The sequence below is a fragment of the Miscanthus floridulus genome, chromosome 5 (assembly GCF_019320115.1).
Source record: "Miscanthus floridulus cultivar M001 chromosome 5, ASM1932011v1, whole genome shotgun sequence".
In the NCBI taxonomy this organism is placed as follows: Eukaryota; Viridiplantae; Streptophyta; class Magnoliopsida; order Poales; family Poaceae; genus Miscanthus; species Miscanthus floridulus.
The window spans coordinates 38,190,023-38,209,280 of NC_089584.1; the positions used below are offsets into that span (position 1 = coordinate 38,190,023).

Consider the following 19,258-nt stretch of genomic DNA (forward strand, 5'->3'; position numbering starts at 1 on the left):
TGTTACATATTTTTATCCCTATAATTTTCCTCAGAAAAAGCCATTTATTAATAGATAAATAAAAAGATCATGTTTCAATCAAGTATTTTGCAAGCTTAATATTTTTCCTAGCTATAGCATGTCAACACAAGACTAGCAAAAATTGGAATCACAATTTTATCACATCCCTAGCTCAAGTTACACATTTTACAAAATTATAAACATTCAAAAAGCACTTATCTAGCTATATTTTATTCACCAACAAAAATACTATATACTATACATCTCATATTTTTATAAAATACTACACTTCAAGAGGAACCCAACAAAATTTGGTTCACCAAAATTGGACATCTAGAACTTCACTTATGATTTTTCAAAGTTTGCATACAAATCTAAAATAAATGAACTAGCCTTCAACCCTATAGCCACTGACAGCTGGGGTCCCCGAGTCAGCCGGGCTCGCGCGTCAGTGACACAGAAATAGGGCAACGGCGCTGATCGGCCGGAGTTCGCCGACAGCAAGCTCTCCAGCGACGGCACCAGCACTACGAGCTTCCCCACGACATCCCGCACGCACTAGTGTAGCTAGTTGGACCGATTGCTGGAGCTAGGGACGACGGCGGCGCTCATGGCGGCACGGCGGACGCGGTCGATGGCGAGGCGCCGGAGCTGGCCAAGATGGCGCAATCTAGGGCTTCACCGAGCTTCTACATACTACGGCGGTTCTAGCGCACATCCCATCACGGCGAATGACGGTCGGAGGCGGTCCGGCCACGGCGATGTGGCACGGCGGTGAAACACCGGCGAGGGCCGCGCGCTGCGAGGAGGCCTTACCGTGCACTGCTAGCAAGCGAAGCGGGCATGGTGAGATGGTGGGAGCACGACGGAGCAATGCCTGCGGCGAAGGAGCGACGCGGTGCGAGCTGGGTGGCCGGCAAGGCGACGGCAGCGAGCCACGCGCTGCGGCTGCTTTTGCGCGAAGGCAAAGGAAGGCATGGGAGGAAATGATAGCACGAAAGAGAACGGGCAAGCGCTAGGGGTGATGGCGCGTCGTGGCCTGACGTGGCCTGACTGGACGGGCCGTCGGTGTCGTACGGCCGCCATGCGGCGGCCTGACCCTGCGCCGGTCGGCCACTGATGGCCAAACCGAATAGGCCATCAGAACCTGCGATCTAGTCTAACAGCATGATTTGATGACGTTCAAACTCCTAATCCACAGCATATTAGTGAAAACTATCTTAACAAAAATTGTAGCCCTATATACTATCTCCAATTTCTCTTAAAGGATCAAGGCCTAATTCTCAATGAATAAGGAGTAAAATCATCACAAAGTTGGGTACGTCAGCACTGTCAGCGCAAAAGACTTAGCAAAATTTCTAAGTGCTAAAAACTTTGAAATGTTGATTCTTTTGAGCTAAATTCAAACATGTTAGGAGCTGAACTAGCCTATGACCCAAAAATAAAAGTTGTTGCTTTCATCAAATACTACAACTTTGCTTTAGTGCACACATCCATGCAAAGGCTCTTTGACATGGTTCAACCAAGGTCAAACATATCACTTTCAAATGATGACTTACACTACAATTATGACTTAGAGACCAAACTAGCCCTAGTAATGAATACCAAAGTTGTTCATAGTGACATTCTAAACATATTTAGGGTATTCCTAAGGTCACACAAGCATTTCATCACTCAGGAGCTTAATTACATAAAGTGATCTACATGAACATGGTTCCCTTAGTCATCCTAAGTGTAGATAAGGTGCTTTAGTGGCCAACATCAACCATTTACACTTATTTACACATGATCATAAGCATACACATATAGAAACATAAAATAACAAGGCATGTTTCACATGTTTCAATTGTATGTTTCATATGTAAAAGCTTATATATGAATGCTTGATGATTATGCTCATGCAATGCAAGTTAAATTATGCAAGCCTAACACCTAGGGTGTTACATCCTTGGCCGCGGCAACTTCCCCGACCACTGCGACATCGTCGTCCGCCGTACATCCGTCCAAGCCTTCATGATGTTTCTTACCAACACCAATCTTTGTGTCCATTGAAGCCGGAGACGTAGATGCTTCTACCCGCCGGTGAACCGACAAGTCTTGCAAAGCCATCTCCGCCTCGAACAGCTATGTCTTGGAGAAACCATGAACAGCTGCTTGACGCACCAAATCTGGCGTGTATGGCGACTGAGATGTGACCTCTGAGTCATCGTCCTCCGCCAGTGTCTAGAATTTGGATTTTGTTCCTAAGGGACGGAGGTCCACTGCCGGGTCGGGTGTAAGCCGCCTCCCGCAGTCACCGACGAGGTGCCATTCGTCGTCCTCATCCTCCATCCCGTCTCCTACTAAACTGCTAGAAGCACGTACCTTTGTGTCGCTTACCTGGTTTGCCGTTCGCCGGCGGAGGTCCAAGGCCACCGAAGATGAGGTTTGAAGGATAGCCGAGCAGCCGCCGGGCCGCCGCTGAGCAGGGCTCCCCGCCGAGCAGCCGAGCAGGGCGGCCTTCCTGGTCCGCATCTTCTGTTCCCCGTCCAGCACTGCATTTTCCTGTTCCCCGTCCGGCATAAGGATTTCTTGCCTTAATACACATACATAGATGCATAGGTTTTATTTTATGGTAGAACACACTATATGAGAGTCAATATCATGTATTACTTTAGCTTATTCTTCATAATGATATAGGTGGAATGTGGGTAATTTTCATAGATTTCGGGGGTTAATTTACTTTTGTGTATTTTTGTAACAGTAGATTAAGATAACTTTTTAGAACACAAAATAGATCCATGGTATTTTTCTTGATGACAATTAGATTATAATAACAAACCATTGCCCGGATGCTTCTTTTTTTTGGCGAGAGCTTTACAAATTTAATGCTTTGTAACATGTGTCGTGTTAATTAACATGAAAGGTCTAAAATAATGTTTCTTCTCAGTGACATAAGATAGATTCAGAAGAGGCAACTCAGATAATATATTGCATGATATGCATAAATTAGATTTAGTTATGACTCAGACCGAGTCTAACCCGGCCTATTACCCCTACATGAGTACTTCATCAAGCATGTTTTCAGGAAAAATAAATAAAAATCTGGGACTTTTTGGGAGTTTTTGGCCGAATTATATAGGTGTGGTTCATGGCGACCTTGTTGGTTGGTTCTTGGGCGCATCTTTAATGAGGCTCGAAGTTGGTCAAGGAAACATACAAAGGCATGGTGCTTGGTGAAACAGAGCATGGGCTGCCTCTTGCAGACCTTCTTACCTGCTAACGGCTTATAATGGAGCCACCGGTGAACTTAGCGACACGAGGGAGGCAAAGTTGGGTACTTGGGGCGTCTACGAAGTGGCGGCGAGTGCATGTGTGAATCGAAGCTGGTAGCATGTGTGAGGCATAGAGGCCTTAGGACCTGAGCAAATCAGAAGGATAAACTATCCACTACGTCCCATTTGCAACCATGGGTTGAAAACGTTTGGAACTTGAAAAGTTGTGACTCCTATAAAACCAAACCAATCCATTGACCCCTTAACCCCAAATCAGCCCAGCTTGTGATCAATACGAAACCGTTCGCCTCCAATCCAGAGCTGATCCACATAGAATCCAGATTGTTTAACCCATATCTACAAGTCAGGATCATGTCAAGCAAGATCACATTTCCAATTTATGAAATCAACAAAACATCCGGCCCTTTGGTGTCATGCAAAAACTCAGAGAACCCTTTACATGTGATTACTTAATTCATCATCAGACTAAAAGTATGGACCAATACAGTACATGGACTGTTGCAGTTCAAAACCTAACTGTAATCAGACAGTGCCCCGATATAATTCACAGGAACAAACTTCATATACCCAAAGTTACGAATGCCTCATTGAATTTGGTAGGGAGAAAAATGGCTTGAACGTCAGCACCAGACCAATCACGGACACCATGTTTAGCATTAGGAACAAGATCAGATCTCCTGCATTTTTTTGTAAATGAAACAAATATGTGCATTTAGTCATTATATTTAGCTTCCTAAAATCCTAAGTAAAGGGAAAAAAATTGGAACAATTGGGGGAGCCATGTATGAGCTGTTTACCTGGTAAGAACAGTCCGCTTATGTGCTTCTGAGCCCAAGAGAACCTATAAAAAGCCAAGAGATAAATTAAGAAAATCTAATCCATTATCTTAATGCTCTAGACAAAAATAATAACTTTCCAACCATATAAAAGATAAACATAAGAATATTTACAGAATTCCTGCTGCTGCTGGAGCTACAGCTTTGAACATGGACATCAAAGTAACAGAGATGCCATTAGCAACACCTCTCTGCTCTTGTGTCTGCACATGTTATCAGACAAGTAATAATAAGCTAGAAAAATGGTAATGCTATTGATACAAATAAACTTGCCAAACATGATTGATATGTACCACTGCAGTGTTCTGTAGAATGTTGCACGCAATAGTAATAGTAGCCTGTTTCATTTAAATAATACATTAGTTTTTGTTCATAATAGAATTTACTTTTGAATGATGATAGTTGTACATTTCAGAAGATTCACCAAATTAGAATTTGGAAATGCTTATTTACATCAGAAATGCCTTTTCTTCATGCTAGTAGTCGATGACGATAAAAGAGATGGAAGAAATTTGACTCACAGCAAACATGTTCTTCAAAACTGATGCCATGTTGATAAGTATTTTGAGCTCCAGGCCATGTAGATTAGCCATGAAGGGATATGTAGTGAGGAGAATGATCGACAGGATCTGCAAACCAAACATACATTTGAATTCAGCACTGAAAAAAAGTACACTGGGGAGGGTGCGAGCGTCCATGTATATCTCTTATGACCACCTATAGGGCGCCGTTAAGGCGTGTTGTACTGAATTTTTTCTCTATCTTAATACAAAGACACGCAAACCTTTTACGTAATCGAGAAAAAAAAACATGCATTTGAATTCAGCACTAAAAAAGATGAGTCAGATTAAAGAAGTTATCCAACATAGACAAATATCTGCTTCATACATCCCTTTTAGAAAAAAAAAAAACTGGGAACCCCCTACAGTTTCCATGAAAATAATTAATAAATAGTCTCCCCTTCCTAATATTTAGATCTATATCTAACAATTTTGATTTGATACAATTTATCAGTTGAATATTTGTCTCCCCCATACTATCTATTTTATTAAGATTCTTCATTCTTTACAAGTTTACAAGGAAACCATCAAAGATGTATTTCTCACGTACCGCCGCAGGCCGAAATGTCTTGATTGGTCCAAAATACTTTGCAAGGAAAGGATAAATAGCAAGTTGGTATACGAGTACACCAAAACCTACCAAGATCAAATGAATTGTTGTCATGTAAATAATCTCAACAGCAATAACTTTGTAGCATTGTTACTTGTGCAACCATTTCATTGGAACTATAATTCAACATCCCAAGGCTAATAATATCACATGGAAGATTTTAAATGCATTGGTTGATTTATATACCCATAGTTAAGTAATACTCAAAACATTTCACTATTTGGTAGAAGTGGTTATGTGCTAATTTTACTCCTTTGACAAGGTATTTTGCTTCTCATGTTAAATATTTATTAGCTTAAAACTTGGAAAAATACCACATACCTGAGAAGGCTAGTACAGTACCAACATCCTGGGATGTCAAACTAAGGCCCCGAAATTTTCTACTACTCACAGCCCAGAGTGAAAATATCTAGAAATGGTTTTACAATGGTATTAGCATTAGCATATACATCTTATTAGTAGTTACTTCAAGGAATAGAGTGAAAACATCCTCTTTATTGATGTTTTAATGAAGAAGTTAGTTTGAAGATATCTTGAGGTTGAGAAATATATGATAGAGATTACCTCGAGATAAGCTGTGTCATGTAGGGAAAAGATACAATAGAGGATTATTGCTGACATCAATTGCCAATTCTTTAGCAGATTTTTTGTAGATTCGGAGCGACCAACTTGTGCCTCCAGTTCTTCAATAGCTTCTAGTTTGGCATCATCATGAAAGTGTAGCGTTTCCTAAGAAAATGGGATAAAATTCTAAGGAATGTTCTCAATATCTTAAGAGAGCTTCAAAAGAACGATTATTTATCTAACTACAAAAAAGATGTATTGAATGGTGGAATATAAGTCCAAACATATTTCATTTATTTTTTCCTTGAGAGGATCTAACTATCTGGATTCAAGATAGAAAATAATATGGAAGATGATGTGGCATACCGGAAGCCAAATGCATGCAATACATGATCCTGCTGCTAGTAATGATATTACCAAGCAAGGGAGGAAGTATGGAAACCTGAAAATTAGATGCAAAATTTTGATGGTTTATAATAGTCTAAAAAAATGAAATAGTTATAGGATAGAAATGGTAAGAAAAATAATTTACCTCCCAAATATGGACTCTTCGGAGAAAAGATTTGGGTACTTTTGTGCAGGCTAAAACATGATAGAGCATAGACAATGTTAGTCATGTGTATCTTTGCAATAGTTTCTTCATTTAATCATAAGATGCAAATATTCACCCCACTCATTAAAGACCATAATCATAGTTATTAACAACCTGGTAAAAGTGCGAAATTAACCAAAGAATACTCCCACCATCCGAAAATACAAAGTATCCTAGGAACTCTAGGATAGATTACCATGTAAAGGAAATGACGCCTGCAACCTTCACTTAATCATAGAATGTATTATTATTACCTTATTTTGAGCTAGTGGTTGACAATAAACATTAATGGTAGGTATGTGTGTGATTTATAAATTTTAAAGAAAATTTGAATAATTTGATACCTTACATTTCAGGACGAAGGGAGTATATTTACTCCAAATGTGTTCCATATATATGGGCTATTTTTACAATATAGTTTTGGATGAAACTCTTGACTTCAATTTGTATATTTTTGTTAATTACTATCCTCTTTTGTACACATCAGAGGTCTATCGAAATTCCATAATCTTCACCTGTGCAAGAAAGCCTCCAATTGCTGGCCCAATAACAAGAGCTATCGCTCGTGAAGATGTAACCTATGACATAATTAATGTCAGACACAAGTTAGTTACAAGTAAAATAAACACAAAAGAGAATTATTTAAAAAGTTGAAAAAGGTTACAAAAGGATTGCTCCTACAAGAGAGATTCCCAGAGCTTGATGCTCTTTCCTGCAGACTTCTGAAGCATAAGCCTAGAAAATGCAGATGCAACCATGAGAACCTAAGACATACTATCATTTACAAATATTAGTCTAGCAATCCATGTTAATTTGTTACCTTGATGGGTCCTAGTATACCACATAACAACCCAAGTAATCCCCTAGTTACAATTGCCATCCAGTAAGTTGTGCTAAGTCCAAAAAGTGTGTTGAACACAATCCTGAAAAGGGAACCAAAAACAATACATACTAGGGTCTTGTTAAATTGAATGCTAAGGTTGATATCACAATTTGACTTCATGATCCGTACACTGAGAGGATGCTGATCACAATGCACGGCTTCCTTCCATACTTGTCAGCAAACATGCCCCATGGCACGGCACTGATGGTTCTTCCAAGGAAATAGGTAGCCCCTAACAGAGAAATTAAATACAACCACTGAGACATTAGACAGCTAGCTAGCACTGATGATAAACCATAGTCAAATGATGATTGTAGCAGCAGGTGTACTAGACTATGCACATGCGACTTTATGTGAAGAGTATGAAACTGAGCCTTGAAACCCCAATCGTGAAAGAAGACGCTGCTCACCAACAAAACCAGCATAAAATCCAATGTCTTGCTCTTCTTTTGCCACTTTCAAGTCCCTGATCTGTTTGATTGCAATAAAGGTGAATGTTTGATAGCCATTTTTTTTGTAAAACAAATGATGGAACAGAGCAAGTATTCTGCAAGTTAATGAAAGTAAAGATTCTGATCTAAAACATGCATGCGTACCATGAAGTATAGATAAGGGAACAACGACTGGATCGGCAGAGCTGGAAAGAGAAAAGGTGAGGTATTAGTCACTGAAAAAAAAACTGACAAGTCCATTCAGTAAAATAACTGATAAGAAGATAGAAACATACTTTGGACATACAAGTCACTGAACCGAAAATATACACGAGGCAAGTAACACGTGCACACAGTGTTCAAAATGAATATTTTTGCACTATTATTATATATATCACTACAAGTTTAGCAGGTCAATCATAGGTGTACTTACTAGCTTTCACTAGTGATGAGATGGATGAAAACAAGTACACAAAATGAATATCAACTAAAATTGAGTACTAGAGCACGACCCTGACGAAACAACCTCAACATATAGTCCTATATACTAAGAATATATAAGCATCAACACACTTATTGATACGCACATGTTGGCGCTTAGCAGCAGGAATTACTCTTGCATATATTGCTAAAAATCACTCATCGTTGTCTTGCTATAGAGGATATAGAAGCAGTTCTTCTGAACGATCACATGATGTTTTAACTTATCCGACATTCAGATCAGCGAAAATGTCCATTATATTGTGGTGATCATTCAGAAGAACAGATGGATACTATTATTCATACAGGCACAGAGGCAGGCGATCCAAATGTAGAGGAAGTCCGCGTATGGGATCCCGTCAATGGCCTGCACCTTCCTCTCCTGCCTGCACCCAGGGCAGCGCTCGCGCCATACGGCCACCTTCCCGCCGCCGCCGACGAGCAGCGACGCCTCGCCTACGCCGCTGGCCATGGTGGTCTGAGCACCTGACGAACGTCGTCAGGACCTAGCCGGATAGCGACTTGGTGAGGACGACCGCGGTGGTGCACGTCGTGTGGCTGTCCCTGTCGGGATCCGCATGCTGGCAAACGAGAGCTGCTGGTCTCAAATCGGGGGTGTGATGCGTTAGTAGGAATTCTGACCTCTGGAGCTCTCATTTTTCTTCCTTAGTTATCGGGGTTTTGTCGTTTGTTTAGCTAAATTTAGGTGGCGGGTTCAAGGGGTTGGCTGAGTCTGTCCCGTTTGGAACGACTCCATGTCCTTCATCACTGCCAAGTGCCAAGTACACGGGCATGTCCGATGCATTGGATTCGCAGGGAAAATAAGTCCGGTGCATTGGGCACACTGATTTCTCTCTCCCATGCGTTCAACATGTATTTATGTTAATTAGGTCAGTCTCATTTGACAGTTTCGTTACGCTGCTTTCAAAACTGTTATGTCATATAAAAGAAACACGTGCACGTCTCTCGAGCTTTCAATTTATTTTCTCGCACTCTAATTTGACCCTCACTTCATGCAATCTAACGGTGAAGTCAATACTTACCTTTGTTCTAGGAAAAAACATACAATTCTAAGTTTAGTCAAATTTCAAATTATTTTGAGTTGACTAAGGGCCTCTTTGGCACGGCTTATGCCAGCTTTGGCTTTATCTATTTTGCACAAATCGAGGCACTGTAGTGTGAAGCCGTTTTGTAAGCCGGGGTTAAAATGAACTAGAAGCCGAGAAAAGCCAGTTTTTCTGGCTTCACCGGCTTTGGCTTCACCGGTGAAGCCATTTTGGATGAGCCGTGCCAAAGGGGGCTTAAGTTTACTAAGGGTCTCTTTGGCACGGCTTATGCCGGCTTTGGCTTCATCTATTTTGCGCAAATCGAGGCACCGTAGCGTGAAGCCGTTCTATAAGCCGGGGTTAAAATGAACTAGAAGCCGGGAAAAACCAGTTTTTTTGGCTCTACCGGCTTTGGCTTCACCGGTGAAGCCGTTTTGGATGAGCCGTGCCAAAGGGGCTTAAAGATATTATCAACATTCATGACTATAAATCGATATAATATTATATTACATTGCAAAAAAATATAGTAATACATATTGTATAATATCTGATGTGTTAGTATCCGTGTATGCATTGACTTTATTAAAATTAGAATTAAATTCTTTTTGAGATATAGGGACAGAACTATGTGACGTGTTTGGTTTAGATAAAAAAATGAGTAATAGAATCGGATTTCAATATAATATAGTAAGCTAAATTAAAGATAGATGTGTCTATTACACTTTCTCTTATTTTGTCTGAAAATATTTCGGTAATGCTGCTATCAAGACGTCCATCCATCCAGATAGGACAGACCCGCCTCGCTCGCGACCCTGCGCCTCCCGCCTCGCTCATTGCGCCCTTGCACCTCACAACTCGCACTTTCCTAAAAAAACTCGCGCCTCGCAAGGTCGCACGGAACCGCCTTGTGCCCCCTGCGCCTCCCAACCTCGCGCCATGCGCTCCTGCACCTCGCGCCTCGCACGGTCGCACTAGACCCACCTCGCGCTGCGCACCCCGCCCGTGCCTCACGCCGTCTGCGCCTCGCGCCTCACGCCCCCGCTCGTGCCTCACGTTGCGCTCCCCCACGCCGCGTCAACTAGCCTCCATTGGACGGCAGCGAGTAGATGAGCACATGTTGCAACCGTATGTTTCATGCGTTTCAGATGTATGTTGCATATATTTTATCTGGATATTGTAAAAGTAGATCTGGTGTTGCATATGTTGCAATGGCTATATACGTATGTTGCAAGTGTATGTTTCAAATGTTTCAGTTGTTTCAAACATATGTTGCAAGTGTTTTATCTGAATATTGCATATGTTGCAGTGGCTATATATGTATGTTCCAAGTATGTTCCAAATGTTTCACCTGTTTCAGACCTATGTTGCAAGTGTTTCATCTGAATGTTGCATATGTTTCAATGTTGCATATGTTTCAGACATATGTTGCAAGCGTCTATTCAAAATATTTCATCTGTTTCAGACGTATGTTGCAAATGTGTTTATCTGGATGTTGTAGTTGCTATACACATATGTTGCAAACGTATGTTTGTAAATGTTTCACTTGTTTTAGATGTGTGTTGCAGAAGTGCTTTCATGTTACAACATTAGCAGGCGTAGGAAGTGGGTACAACTAGATGCGGTCTCTGCCTACGTAGTGGTCCCCAACTGCATGCACATCAGTAGGCACGAGACGGGGCATCAGCAGGCATAAGGTGGTAATCAGCGGGCACAAGGCTCACAACTACTCCGTAGGCGCACGTAGCATGAAGGGTGGGTTTGCTAGACGCAGAGGGGCAGGCTTTTTTTAAAAGAGAAACATGCGGAGTAGACAGAACGGGCACAACAGGCGGGGCGGGTATGGGCATCCAGGCGCGTCCTCGTGCTGGACGTCCGAGCGCTGGTCGTTGTGAAAATATTTTAGGTTGGCGAGGGATGGAGCCACGCGGGCATCCGGCCACGAGCAGCCACCGCGACCTCAAACTTTTGTCGGCACGTGGACCTGGCATTGGCAGCGCGCTCGCGGTTAATTCCTCTTCCTCCCCTTTGGGAAAACTGTTGCCCTTGTGGTAGTACATTATTACTTTTCTTAATTTGAGCGCTCCGCTAGAAGATGGCGTTTCTTCAGATTTCTATTAATGTCTCAAATATTTGTAAAAAATATATTTCGTGATACAGAAGCAGCTCAATGATGTTGCCTTTCAGAATCAGAAAGGAAAAAAAAAGACCGGCCCCCGCCTAAAATTGCTAACTCGCTCTAGCAGAGTCATCGGTGCGACGGTACGGTGCACGCAGGCATCATCACCGGCGAATATATCAATTATTATATTAAACCGTCTCTGGCTATATCTTCAAGCACTAGTACTCCGTATAATCAATATAATAAAATATACTCCTACGCAAACAAAAGCTGCATGCAGGAGCTAGTAACGTAACGCCATAGCCGCAGTGCAGCACGCGCTTACGAAAACGAAGCAACCAAGAAATTAATTAACTTAGGGAGGGCTCATCTTCGTAATCGTACATACCGGCGGTGAGGCAGACGACCCAGATGTAGAAGAAATTGAGGTAGGGGACGCCGGTGTTGGTCTTGTTCGCCTCGTCCAGCCGGCACCCGGGGCACCCCTCGTAGCACTGCCTCCTCCTCAGCAACGGGGCCGCCGCCGCCGCCGGACCACTCTCGCCGCCGGCGGCCATTCGCTCGATCGATCGTCTCCTCTCGCCGCGATCGAAGCCTGGCCGGAACAAGAAGAAGGTAGCTACTACGACGACGTACAGGCCGGTACAACAGGCCTGATCTATCTCCCCTCCTTGCCTTGAAGAGTAGTTAAAGCGGCAGGGATAGGATATATATTGCAGTGCAGGGTGTCTAGCAAATGCAGTGGTGATGAAACAGCCAGTAACGCGCCTAACGTGAGCGAGGCCTTATTAATAAATAGTACAGTACAGTGCATCAAGGCCTGCAATGCGGATTTCGGCCCGTGTCTTATCGATCATTAATTTCTGTTGAGTGGTGGTGACCAAGTATAGAACTGCAGCCGCACTGGTCCATCACGATTCAGGAATCACGATCGAGTTGTGTCGCTGCATGCATATTGTGTACTCTAGGCTAGCTAAAAAACTGCTGGTCTCCATGGACAGATGCACAGCACGCGTGCAGGGGCCGGCAGTCTCGTGCACGGCTGCCGAAACGGAAATCGATCCATCATCCATCATCCATCGATGGACGGCGTACGCACGCAGCTTCTTCCAGCCACGGTATGAAAGACACGGACAGTGCAGTGGCGGCATGCGTGCACCGCCAATTCTTGGTGACAACGGAACATTTATTAGTGAGCCCATGGTAGGCAGTCTGAACTCAAAACTAAACGAGATGGTTCCTATACTTTCCAAAATCTTATAAAAACTTTACATAGAAACATATTTTTAATAGATAGTTTTTTTAAATAATTTTTTTGTCCAATCACATATCTTTTATCCATTATCTCACCTATTAAATCTTTTCATGTCTCTTTGTTTCCGATGTAGACATAGTTTTGTTATCTAAGTGTCATGACTTCTTACATCTACAACTTCTTTTAGCATACTCCCTCGGTCCCAAAAAAAAATACAACTATGAGATGCGCGACAGTTAAACTAACTTAAGTTTGATTAAGTCTATAATAAATATTATCAATATTTATGTCTCCAACTGAGTTTACTACAATAATATATTCTACAATTAATTTAATGATACTTATTTTATATTATGAAGGTTAACATTATTAGGTGTACCTTTTGCCAAACTTTAAACTAGTTGACTCTTAAAAAAATGAGAATTGCCTTTTTTTTAGACAGAGGGAGTAGTAGAAAACGAGTCAGAGCTGGTCAAACCATAAAAGATGGCTTTGTATGCGCCATCGGCTCCACTTCATTTAGGATGCGGAAGGTTGGATCGTATATCCTGCATGAGCGAGCGTACAAGCTGAGTGGAACTATATTTCAGAAAAGAAGGCGTTTGATGAGGTTGCATGAGCGGATGCAGAAAAATCGAGATGTTGTTTGGTTGCTTGCATGAGCAAATACAATTTGTCTAATATGTGAGGCTGACATATGGATCCATCCTCTACAACCCGTATCTGTTGGGCTAGGCTCTGCAGTGAAGCTTAATTTAAACATATCCACCGGGCCGGAATGAGACCGTATACCTATATGAGCGGAGTCAAGCTGAAATACACCTTAGAAACGGATGGGAAGAGCCAGGATATATAGGATGGAAACGAGAAACCAAACACACCTTAGAAAAGGAGAGAGATATAGCTCTTGCTACCATAACGTATCAGAAAGAACCGGAGCTAGAGTTGAAAAGAGGTACTACGCCAAATGGGGCGGCCTAAAAGAGAATGTAGGATGACGTTACACGCCCACATATATACTCCGGTGATGCACATCTCGATCTTATTGGGTCGTCACAGTTGAAACTCCCTCTATAATTCAATTTATAGCTGCCTTTAAAAGTGTTATAAAACATGTTCAGCAGTTTAGACCTTTTTCTCTCTGTCTCTCATGATCAACACAATAGATAAAAATAGAAGAATAAATAGACACGAGATAGAGAGACTATTCTTTATTCCTTTGAATATACTGGTGATTACAAGATAGAGCTCCCAAGGCTTAAGAGTTTGGTAAGAGCCCGCATACAAACGGACTAGGATTAGGATTCATCTTTCTCCTTTCCGTCTAGGATAGAGTTTGTATGTTTTACAACACTCTTCCTTGGGTGATTACCACGATATGCACATGCCTCGTTAAAAGCTCCATCCGAAAATCCAGTGGAAAAAAACGGTTCTTGGAGAAAAGAGTACATCGCATCCGTTAATTGCATTGCACATGTTGTCTCATTAAAAATCTTGTGTGAGAAACCTTCAAATAAAAACTCATATAGAAAAAAATAGTACAATATTTAACCTTCTTGGTCATGTACACTTCAGGATATTCTATTCTTCATGAATAAATTTTTATCTTCATGATAAATGCATAAACTTTCATGTTTTAGCAAAATGATCCACTTGATCTTTGTAATTCTAGTGGTTTTAATTATCTTCAAGCTAGATTCAATTAAATTGCTCTCCCTCATAAAAGCTATCCATTGAACATCATTGTTCAAACCACACTTTTGGAAAGAAAATAAAAAGTTATCCTACTTAACACCAAACTGCTATATTTTTCAAAAAAAACTGCTACACCACATCACTGCCCAAACCGGCAGTGATGTACCCTCATCACTGTCGGTTTATAATGAGAACCGGCAGTGGTGAGCTATTTCTCGAAGTAATTAAATAATTTATAAAATTGAACAAAAAAAATTTGGGTCGCCTGGGACTCGAACACGGGTCTCGGGGGCTAGGTTGAGGGGTCTTAACTGTTGAGCTAGTCGGAGGAGTTGGAAAGAAAAAGAAAAGTTATCCTACTTAACACCTAACTGCTAAACCACATCATTGCCGGTTTGGGGAATACCTGGCAGTGATGTACCCCCATCACTTCGGTTTACAATCAGAACCGGCAGTGATAAGCTACTTATATAAAAGACGCGCGGGTTGAAATTATCCAAATTCATTTCAACCCCGCGCCAACCCCTCCCCCCTCGCCGTAGGTGTCATCGCCGAACTGCACCATCTTCTGCAACAGAGTGTTGAGACGGAGAGCAAAGTCATCAACGTCCTCACCTGGCTTGAAGGCCAGGTTCTCCCACTCCTTGCGAAGTGCTTGTAGTGTGGACTTGCGGGTGCGGTCGCTGCTGATGCGTGCCGCAGCGATGGCATCCCAAGCCTCCTTGGCAGTCTGCTTGTTGGTAAGCGAGAACTGCATCTCGGGCAGGACTGCAGCGATGAGGGCATCCAGCGCCCGTCGATCTAGGTCGTAGTCGACGTCGTCGTATCGGACTGCCTCCCACATGTGCCGCACCTAGAGCTTTACCCTCATCACCGCAGCCCACTCGACGTAGTTGGTCTTGGTGAGGGTAGGCCACCCACCGTCGGGACCGATGTCCCTGACAACAGCCTGGAGCCCGTGGTAACCATGGTATCGATCCGAGGAGAGAGAGCCACGCTGCCTGTGAAGGCCGTGCTCTCCATCGACCCGTCCGCCACCGTTGCCGTGCGCGCCTCCTCTAAGAGCGCCGTCGCCGTGCGCGCCTCCTCCAGGAGCACCGTCAGCGCGTCCGCGCCTGTCTGGGCTGCCGCCGCACTCGTGGGCGTGCGCGGCTGCCCCAGGAGCGCCACCGCCGTGTGCGCCTCCTCCAGGAACGCCGCCAGCGCGTCCGCGCCTGTCTAGGCTGCCGCCACGCTCATGAGCGTGCGTGGCTGCCCACTGCGCCGCCCGCGCTCGTGCTGCCTCCCTCTCTAGCAGCTCGAGGTCCGCGTCGGCAGTGTCGTCAGCGGAAATGGAGCTGCCGATGCTGCCGCGCAGAGCCTCGACCTCCGCTGCCGCAGCACGCGCTGCATTCGCCGCCGCTGCTGCTTCCGCCTCCGCTCTGGCTGCTGCTAGCTCCACCGCTGCCAGCCTCGACGCCCTTGCCGCCGCCGCAGTGGTCTCTGCCGCCGCTCGCTCGCGTTCCTCTGCCGCGGCAAGTTCGGCCTCCTACCGACGCCACGTGCTCGAGGCGACCGAGCGCTGAGACTGCCCTGCGGACATGACGCGCTACCAGGGAGCTGCTGCGCGGGGAGAGGGCTGCTTCAGACGAGCTGCTCGTCTGCGCGGGGGAGGAGTGAGCAGGAGCGGCCAGAGCTGCTGCTCGCAGCTGGGCTGTTGTGTGGCTGGGAGAGGAGATGAGCAGGAGATGCTCAGACTACAGGATAATACGGCTCTGATACCACTTGTTAGTCGCTGAATTCTTACTTTTGGAAGTAGCAGGATTCTTATTCTCATCGAGAGAGGGTGACACTAGGAGTTGGGACAATTTTCTGGTTTACTTCTCAATGCCATACCAACCCAAGGGGTTGGGGATACATATTTATAGGCTGTTAGCCAGCCAAGCATATGGCAAGATGCTAGTCTAAGATTCTAGTCTAAGATGCTGTCCTAGATGCTAAGATGCTGTCCTCTAGATGCTAGTCTAAGATGCTGTCCTAGATGTTGTCCTCTAGTCTAAGATGTTGTCCTATACTGTCCTAAAAACACAAAGACCACAACAGCTCCACAAAGACCATAACAGCTCCACAAAGACCATAGCAGCCAGACTTATCCATCACTACTTATACTGTAATATTTTTAATATCGTTGCTAAATAAATTGTTAAATGTATTGTTTATCCAGCCTACTTACACTGTCACATTTTTATCAGTTTATATATCTCCAAGTTCTTAGCAAGGAGAGTGAGATATTGAAGCAGACACTAAATTCAATAGGGGTGAATGCAGCTCGTTTTTGCAATCTTTGACAAATTGTTGATACACGAGAAGCTGACATGCACCCTTTTTTTTTGTGTCATTTCAGATCTTATAACTACAAGGCAATTCAACTGAACTAATATCGGATGAAATATTAGTTTGGAGGAGTTGACTTGGAGGGGATTTTTTCCTGGGTAGAACAAGGAGCAATTTCTGATTCAGTTTCATGGCTTATTTATTTAGTTATTTTCATTGCAACATTTCAGGTTTTGAAGGGTGCTCAAGTCATGATGAACGTAGAAACCATAAGTCAGACTTTGAAGTCTCTGAAGAAGAAAAGAAGACAAGAATGGGCTCTTTGAAGAAAAAAGCAATAGATGCATCAACTAAGATTAGGCATTCATTAAAAAAAAAAAACAGGAGGAAGAGTGGTAGTCGGGTCCTTTCTGTGTCTATTGCCTGCAAGACATGTATGATGCTGAGGTATATATCCAGTAAATTATGATGTGCCTTTTATTTAGCTTGATGCGTTAGTTCTCATTTTTTTCCAAAGCTGGGGTGGCGGCTGCTGCTGGCGTGGCTGGGGGCGCGCCTCCCTTGGCCGCAAGCGCAGCTGCCATGGCCGGCGGCGCTGCTACCCGCATGTTCTCTTGGCTTCTGGAGTTGTAGGGAGAGAGGCGCTTTGGTTCCTGGATGAGCTGTGAAGGAATTGGGAGCACGAATAAGGATGGCAACGGGTCGGGTTCGGATCGGGTGGAGTCTCCGTGCACCCAAAACCGAAACCCGAAATCGAAACCCGAATCTGCCCCGAAAACCGATTCGGGTGGAAATCCATCACCAAAACCAAATCCGCGGATACCCGAAACCCGAACGGATACCCGAAACCCGAATGGATACCCAAAACCCGCGGATATATATACACATATTCACATGTATAAACAAGAGGCAACAAATAATAAATATTTTCATGAGTCAACTTTAAATAAATTTAATAATCTAAGTAAATAAATTATTATTAGTATATTATAAAACATGAGTTTTAATTCCAAATAATTCATTTCGGATATCCATTGGATATCCACGGGTGGAAAACCAAACCCGAAACCGAACCCGATTGGTTTCGGGGCCCCGAATCCGAAAACCGTGGGTAAAAAACCATCCCCAAACCCGAACCCGCAGAACCCGAAACCCGCGGATATCCGCCTCAAACTCGATCCGTTGCCATCCTTAAGCACGAAGGCGTGATGTTTACTCCGCATGGCGTCCTTGGTGGCAGCAGCTACCATCAGAGCGGTGGTGGCGCTCCTGCTGCGTCGGTGCCCCTTGGAAAGGGGAAAGGAAGGGTCACCGAGCTCAAGCAGTAGTTTTTTCTCAATCTTTGCCTTTTTTTCCAGTCATTCATCTTCTGTCTGAACCTGATTTAGGACTAAATTCCTCTGCTCCTTTTGTTACTGATCACCGATCGTTTTGGAACTAGCACTCTCAAGTAGGTCCTACAATTTTATATCCTGTTTCTACATCATGTACTCCGTCTGTAAAAAAGATGACTAAGCAAAAAAATGAAAGGAAGATGAAAAAGCAATTTAAACGAGGTGCTTTTTTGAAGTTGAGTTTCGTGCTTACATGAAATTTTGATATCCCTAAAATCTTTTTTGCTATGTTGGTATTCAATAATTTGAAATTTTATAAAGTGATGCTTGTTGTATTCGGTATGTGTTTTAGGTTGTCCTTTTGTAAATCAGGTTTGTTTTACTTGCCTGCGTTCTTCTTCTCTTTGGGAGAAGTCTTCTGACAATGTAAATCATTTGTATCTTAGACACTGCTACTCTTGGAATTTCGGTTGGTTACTTTAAAGGAAGGTCAAATATACGCATTCTTTCAAAAGAAAATGTTCCAAAAGTAGAAGCTGAAGGTGAAGAGATGGTTCAGGTATCAATTGGACTTTCTGATGTTCTTCATTTTTATAAGACCCTTTTGCAGCTATGCTATAGCAAGTTTTCATTATATCGATTTGAGTACTCTATTGATTTTCCTATGCACCAGGTCAGTGGAGGCCTCTATGTTGCAAGACATGCGCTGTGCAAATAGCTACAAGGTTGAAGCCCAATTTCTTTGAGAAGGTGTATGCTGCACTGTTTGGCTACATCTTTGAGTCAATACGGAAATACTAATTTGGGTATATTTCAGAATGCAGGATAAAACCATTGCTTATGTGGGTGATTCTTTAGGGAGGCAGATGTTTCAATCAATGATGTGTATGGTCACTGGTGGAACATTGGAGGCAGCTGTGAACACACAAACCCTTTGTCCAAGGGAAGTGGCATTCACCTCAACCATTCTGAGGATGGTGATGCCGAGGGTGCAGTGAGAGGAACCAGGATCAAGCTTGTGGATGTAACTGTCCTGTCACGTCTGAGAGACCAAGGGCATATATCATGGTAATATTATCAAGGCCACGCTGGGCGTTCAAGATTGCTTGCACTGGTGCCTTCCTGGCGTTCCTGATACATGGAATGAGAACATTTTAGCATAGCTATAACCTTTAGTTGAATGTGCGAACAGCTATATCAAACAAGTTAGGCTTTACTGCAGAGGTTTTATGCTGCTGATGCCTGATAGGAAACAACGAGCAGCA

The 19,258-nt window shown here is 43.3% G+C and overlaps 1 protein-coding gene and 1 long non-coding RNA gene across 4 annotated transcripts; one reads left to right on the plus strand and one right to left on the minus strand.

Moving 5' to 3' along the window:
- Nucleotides 1–3,635: 3,635 nt before the first annotated feature.
- Nucleotides 3,636–12,048, minus strand: LOC136451996 (protein ZINC INDUCED FACILITATOR-LIKE 1-like). 3 transcript variants are annotated; one of them, XM_066452670.1, is made up of 17 exons: nucleotides 11,785–12,048; nucleotides 7,917–7,957; nucleotides 7,731–7,791; nucleotides 7,450–7,552; nucleotides 7,258–7,360; nucleotides 7,119–7,172; nucleotides 6,953–7,015; nucleotides 6,378–6,427; nucleotides 6,212–6,287; nucleotides 5,846–6,010; nucleotides 5,603–5,690; nucleotides 5,222–5,307; nucleotides 4,633–4,740; nucleotides 4,405–4,449; nucleotides 4,226–4,314; nucleotides 4,073–4,116; nucleotides 3,636–3,952 (listed from the first exon to the last, which is right to left on the minus strand). In XM_066452670.1, the coding sequence occupies exons 1-17, from the start codon at nucleotides 11,951–11,953 to the stop codon at nucleotides 3,849–3,851; spliced, it is 1,449 nt and encodes a 482-aa protein (XP_066308767.1). In that variant the 5' UTR covers nucleotides 11,954–12,048; the 3' UTR covers nucleotides 3,636–3,848. The 3 variants fall into 3 exon arrangements, with proteins under 3 accessions (XP_066308767.1, XP_066308768.1, XP_066308769.1); XM_066452671.1 differs by lacking the exon at nucleotides 11,785–12,048 and adding an exon at nucleotides 8,538–8,845; XM_066452672.1 differs by lacking the exon at nucleotides 11,785–12,048 and adding an exon at nucleotides 8,605–8,839.
- Nucleotides 12,049–17,874: 5,826 nt separating this feature from the next.
- Nucleotides 17,875–18,868, plus strand: LOC136451997 (uncharacterized). Its single transcript, XR_010758706.1, has 3 exons — nucleotides 17,875–18,552; nucleotides 18,667–18,718; nucleotides 18,811–18,868. It is a non-coding gene; the product is annotated as an uncharacterized lncRNA (long non-coding RNA).
- The last annotated feature ends 390 nt before the right edge of the window (nucleotides 18,869–19,258 follow it).

What these genes read in the sequence shown, in the direction of transcription:
- LOC136451996 (XM_066452670.1), bottom strand. Translation starts at nt 11,953, where the DNA reads ATGGCCGCCGGCGGCGAGAGTGGTCCGGCGGCGGCGGCGGCCCCGTTG. An exon ending in ATTTTATGCTGGTTTTGTTG is followed by an intron (nt 7,553 to 7,730) that starts GTGAGCAGCGTC and finishes TTTCTCTGTTAG; the next exon opens with GGGCTACCTATTTCCTTGGA. An exon ending in TTGGAGGCTTTCTTGCACAG is followed by an intron (nt 6,428 to 6,952) that starts GTGAAGATTATG and finishes ATCATGTTTTAG; the next exon opens with CCTGCACAAAAGTACCCAAA.